This window comes from Ananas comosus, linkage group 2 (genome assembly GCF_001540865.1).
Source record: "Ananas comosus cultivar F153 linkage group 2, ASM154086v1, whole genome shotgun sequence".
In the NCBI taxonomy this organism is placed as follows: domain Eukaryota; kingdom Viridiplantae; phylum Streptophyta; class Magnoliopsida; order Poales; family Bromeliaceae; genus Ananas; species Ananas comosus.
The window spans coordinates 9,186,888-9,192,822 of record NC_033622.1 but is presented as its reverse complement, the minus strand read 5'-3'; the positions used below and the strand labels follow the sequence as shown (position 1 = coordinate 9,192,822).

At 35.0% G+C, this 5,935-nt stretch overlaps 1 protein-coding gene and 1 long non-coding RNA gene across 3 annotated transcripts; both read right to left on the bottom strand.

The window, feature by feature from the left end:
* On the bottom strand, positions 513–1,113 carry LOC109725923. 2 transcript variants are annotated; one of them, XR_002220383.1, is made up of 3 exons: positions 1,025–1,106; positions 876–950; positions 513–784 (listed from the first exon to the last, which is right to left on the bottom strand). XR_002220383.1 is itself a non-coding variant. In XM_020255328.1 (3 exons), exons 1-3 carry the CDS (start codon positions 1,085–1,087, stop codon positions 534–536), a joined length of 384 nt encoding a protein of 127 aa, XP_020110917.1. In that variant the 5' UTR covers positions 1,088–1,113; the 3' UTR covers positions 513–533. The 2 variants fall into 2 exon arrangements, 1 of the variants encoding a protein (XP_020110917.1); XM_020255328.1 differs by having other exon boundaries at positions 1,030–1,113.
* On the bottom strand, positions 1,926–3,489 carry LOC109706594. The gene is made up of 3 exons (XR_002215260.1): positions 3,425–3,489; positions 2,826–3,190; positions 1,926–2,716 (listed from the first exon to the last, which is right to left on the bottom strand). It is a non-coding gene; the product is annotated as an uncharacterized LOC109706594 (long non-coding RNA).

The following is a 5,935-nucleotide window of genomic DNA, read 5'->3' as shown; positions in this document are numbered from 1 at the left end:
AAAATTAAAGTTAAAGAAAAAAACAAGCACTAATTAAATTTCTTTCGAAATACCAAATCCAACATACTAATGAGGTTTTTCATAAAGTTAAAAATAATTAATCTGTAAATATGCGTTTTCAAATTAAGAACATAGTAAAGCTGAATGATCATCTATTCCTTAAACTAGCTGCAATATTATCCCTCAATTGGGTCATTTCATTAACCCCGTCGTCAGATACAATCCTCACCATCGTCATCATTGTCCCTATCATCATCTCTTTCCACTTCAGGCACATAATCTGGATTTTCATCATATTCCTTAAAATCTTTATCATTCCGTGAGCAATGCCTTCGTATATAATTATGTATTGCCATTGTTGCAACTACTATCAGTACTTGCTTGTTGAATGGATAACTAGGCATATCTCGTAATATATTCCACTTCTTCTTCCAAATTCCAAAAGTTCTCTCGATCACACTACGTGTGACGCCCCGACTTCCCAGGGGGTCACCCATCCTAGGACTACTCCCGTCCTAGCACGCTTAACTCTCTTAACCTCTTGGGCCTTGCCACCACCCAAAATGCTTAAGCCGGGTTAAGAGTTTAGCCCTATTATATCTCATATATAGGACTATCTGGGGTCTCACACTACGTAATGATGAGTGCGTACGATTGAATACCTCTTGTAAACCTAATGGTTGCCCACCTCGACGAAAATCTGGAAGATGATATCTTTGATTCTTATACGGTCGTAAGAATCCTCTAATTTGAGGATATCCCGCATCAACAAGATAGTACTTTCCTGATAAGCATGTATTAAAAACATTATAATTCTTTTAATAGAAAAAAAAGAAAGGATTATTTAAAATAGTAAACTTAATCAAAATGAATACCAAGTGGAGGAAGAGGGAACTTCAATTCTGGAGTTCTTAGTGCCCTCAAAAAAATCCTAGTATCATGTGTGGTACCTTCCCAACCAGCGTACACAAATGTAAAGCACATGTTAAAATCGCACACTGCCATAACATTTGTATCGGTTTACCTGACCTTCCAATGTAAGGTACTTGTTTTTTGGGAGGTAAACGAGCTTGCACTTGAGTTCCATCGATCGCACCTATGCAATCCTACAAGTATTCATTTCTTAAGAATGAAATACATATGAAAATCTCAACAATGTTTATTCAAGGCAAAGTCAAAAAAATAAATTTATCAACAAAAAAATGGTAATATTGCTCTACTTTACCTTGAAATGAGGCATATATCTTTGATCTTTTCTTATTGGTTCTGGAATGTTGTTGAATTGTGAATCAAGTGGCGTAATTATGTCGCAGGCCATACGTGAAACACAAGAAAGGATGTACGTAAAACACCTACTGATTGTCTCGCCTGATCTTTGAAAACGCTCACGTATAACTCTCTTTGATGCTCCATGTCCCAATATGTATAAAAACATTGCTAGAATTTCTATTGTCGAAATATTTCTTGATCCTTTCAAACCATATTTGGTTAGCAAATCATGTAATAGACTAACGAAGACTTCCTTTGGCATTCTAAAGTTTATCATGCATCGATCCCTATGTCCGTATAATACATCTCGCACCCAAACTTCTCCTGTTTGTTTTGAAGTCATACACGGAGTTTTGCATATGTACTTTTGGTAATACATAGATATTAAACAACTTCGTACAAATACGAAGTTGTCATAGTCAATATCGTCCTCCAATATTGCTTCACAATGACTTTCATTGTCAGTGTATTCATTTTCATTATTTGAAGAACTGTGAGTAACATAACAATCCATTAGGACCATTACCTACATCATGAAATTTATAAAATGCTTTTATAACTATACAACCAAATTCATATTAATATGCCTTATACTCTCAGAACCTATTCATATGCATTCTACATTACAATAACACAAATCGACCACAAATGAAATATAAGTTTAATGAAAAATTTTTGTATATTAAAATACGAATACAAAAAATTCATCATTGTTTTTGCTATTTATTGATGTGCTAACAAAACATCAAAATAGTATCAAATGATATTGCTAAAGAGAAAAATTATTCATAAATAATCCTAAAGGCAATAAACTATCCTATTTTTTGTTCGCCGCTTCTTCCATCCTGAGCCACCACTCTTTTGAGTCTGCTTCAAGTACCATGAACATTTCCCTTTTATCCTTATTCATTAGCAATGTAGTAGCAAAGTAATAAAGTGAGCTATTTCTAGGAATCTCTTGAATGGTGTCCAAAGGACGAATTGCCTCGGTGATTGCAGATTCCGATACTGATTTTTCTTTCAACATTGAGTTCCTACTTTCAATCACATCGCATAAACGATCGATCTAAGTTGACAGTTTAGCAGCTCCCACTGCCTTTGTTTGCTTTTTTCTTGAAACATTTGAGGCTGATGCATCAACTACTCTCTTAGACCTTCGAAGTATAATGGGCTTTCTTGTTGGCTCATTACTATGAAATTCTGCATCACCTAATGTGTCATCTAATGCTGTTGGCATGTAAGGTTCCTCATCAGAATCATCAACTCCCACAACCTCTGATATTGTCTTATCCTTCAATGTATCCACTTGATTATTAGGAATAACTCCTGATGATGGTGCCCATTCATCATCTCCCATTGCTACAGTATTCAAAAACATCCGGTCTAATTTCTCTTCAAGATCAAGTTCGATTCCTTGTAACTTAAATTTGGCAGCTTCTGGATAAACCTACATGTTTTAATGAACAATATATTATTAAACCTAAATACAACTTGATTGTTAAATATGAAGAATAATAAAATATACAGATGTTATGTATTATATGTGAAATATATACCTTTAGCTTATCCCGCCACCACTCATCTGCTGCATCAACGATTCTCCTCCATGAATCCCATCCAATTCCAGTTTCATTTTTTAACAATTGCTTCCATTGCTTCCATTCCTTCTTTAGTTGATCCCACTTATTCTATAACTGATGTCTATCGTAATATCTATTTGTTTCTTTTTTAAAATTGTTAACTATGTTATTCCAACCATTCTTATTAAAGTGAGTTCCTGGTCGATTACCTACTTCAATTTCTTTTAAACAGAGGTCACAAAATATATGAATAATATTTTTTTTCCCATGTTGCTTTTGTGCGAGATTCAATGCTCTCAATATCCTTACTTTTAGACATTATATACCCCCAAAAGTATCGCCTACAGTACAAAAAGGTAAAAATTAAACTAAAATAATTGTATTTAACAAATCTGATTAGGCAAAATACCATCAAATGTCAACAAAAAAAGAAAAAATTTTGGGCACAAGTTCTTTTTAATACAATAAACTTTGAAGAAATTTAACAATTTAAAAAACATGTTTCTCTCAAAAAACTGAAAAAAAAAAACAAACATGCTAAAGAATTTAAAGACGGCAGAGAATATGATATCCACCTTTCGAAAAACGAACCAAAGAATTTTTCCTCTCCTAATTACTGGGAGTTGGCTAGAGAAAGACATCCAATGGAAGAGAAAATAGGGTTTCTCATCTATTTAGGAAAAAATAAGGGTTTTAAATAGCTCGTAAATTTTGATTAAATTTAGGGGTAATTTGGTCTATCAATTATTTTATTTGTGCGGAACGCACAAATCCCAAACTCCAATTTGGAGAAAGCATCGAGTGGGATGCTTCGTACGTACCGCATTTTAGGGGTATATTTGCGGTAGCGGTTGGATAAAGTGGGATATTATTTGGAATACCAAATGGGATACTTAGCCCAAGCACTTAAAAAAAAGAGTTTTGGGCTTCCTACCGCAATACCAAACGGGGCCTAAAAAGGCAATCCAATGGACAAACATTAAATTTAATATCTCTAGCAAGAGAGTTAAAATTCGACAGATGAAATGAAAAATTATCATAAAATTATTGACGATTGATGGAATTTTTTCCTTATAACATAATTTTCTAGTAGAAGTGACAATTGATCGAATCGGGCGCACAACGATTTAGGTAGGATTGATCTCATATTATAGTGCTATATAGTTCAACAAGATATCAAATAATAGCGCGTGCGCACTACGTATGGTACTAGTCTACACAGAATTCGAGCCAAATATTACTACTCAATCAAAGTTTTTCGATTCCAACCTGGGCGAGTTTTGATGACCAAACATCTTACCTTAAATTCGAATTGTATAGTCACCAAACATGGGTTAAACTTTTAACCGATTTGAGTAAAAAGTTACACTCTTCGGTCCTATTTGGATGCACGAAAATCTTGTTTGGTGTATTTTTATGATTTACTTGAGAAATTTGTGTTAGAAAATTGCGTACGGTAAAAACGCAGCAGAAAAAGAAATCAAACAAACTTGATTTTGAAAACTCTCGAGATCTAATCTCAAAAACCACGCAATTAGGATCCCTCATATTCTTTAAGATTAAAGGAGAAAAGTAAGATCGAATCTTTACCTTTTTCGCAGATAGATTTTCACCTCAACTTGATGATCGTGGAATCAGGTTCTCTTGAAGCCGAACACACGTCCGGCCTCTATAGGTATCCACACGAGATTCTTGATTTGATCGATATCCTCACCGGGGTGCTAGCTCCCTTACAAAGGATGTCTTTTTGCTAGAATATGGAAGAGAGAAGAGAGGAAAGATGACAAGTAGGGTTTTTTAAAAACTCCCGTATTATTATATGGAGGAATATAATCCTTTTTTTAATAATATAATAACCATTAAGGATAAGTACAAATCTAAATTTAAATTTATCCTTTCCTTAATTGGTTAGATCGATTAAATCCTAATTTGATTCGACTTGAACTTTATATTAATTTGATCATATCAAATTAATAATGCAACATTTGCACATAAGTCCTCTTATAATTGACTAACTATTATTAAGTTCTATCTTGTAACATTTACACTTTAATACCACTAATTTGTAATAATTACAAATTAGTCCAAGTATCAACATATTGACAATTAGGTCCTCCGGCGATTCAATAATTGTGATCTAGCTATCCGATCAATCACAACCTCTTATGTGTGTGACCCCATAGGTTCTATTCTATCTGGTAGTGAGATATATTTTGATCATTATCAACAATATCACTAAAACTCCTTTCAGTGGATCGGAATAATTCCAACTCAGCCCAATAAGAATTGTCGATCATCTAGATAATTCTCATGAGTCTCACAATCCACCAGTGACGCCTAGTAGCATGTAATGGCATTCCAGTAGAATGGAATACAGAACCCTTTGGTGCAGTTACCGTGTGATACAATCCTTCTATCATGAGTCCCGACTAGACGGAGGTTATGGAATAACTCGTCAAACCCCATCGTCTGTCATATGTTAAATTTATTCGATTCGAGTTTCTAATATCAGAAACCATTTTTCGCTATTAACTCTGCACTGGCCAAGGTCTTCTAAACTCGGTCTCATAAATCACATAGGACTAACACCCCTATCTACCAAGGGAGATAGATTCCTTCTAAGTGCGCACCCTATTCCTACAATGAACCTACTGCAGCCAACATGCACCGCAAGGACCCAAATGGCTAGGGATCAAGTGTATGTACAGTCAAACTACAGTAACCTCATTATGAATACTGGAGGCACCGCAGGTCAAAGGACCAGTCACACTACTGCAACATTGAGTAAGTCACTGACGAGTGAGTAGACATCCAAGTAACTTCTCGTGTTGGTCACGCTCGGTATCCTTGTTCTCTAACAACCACCTGCATATTCACTTTAGTGTCCCACACTGTCGACTCGAAACCCGTCTACCAAAAAGGGAAGCGACCTATGCACCAATCTCACCGGATCAATCACCATCCCCGTGATGATCCATTGATCGGGAGCATTTAGGAATTAACCACTAATGACACATGTCTCAAATTCTCAACTCTTGAAAATATATGTCATCATCTTATTAATTTCTTGGACGATTCATGGACAC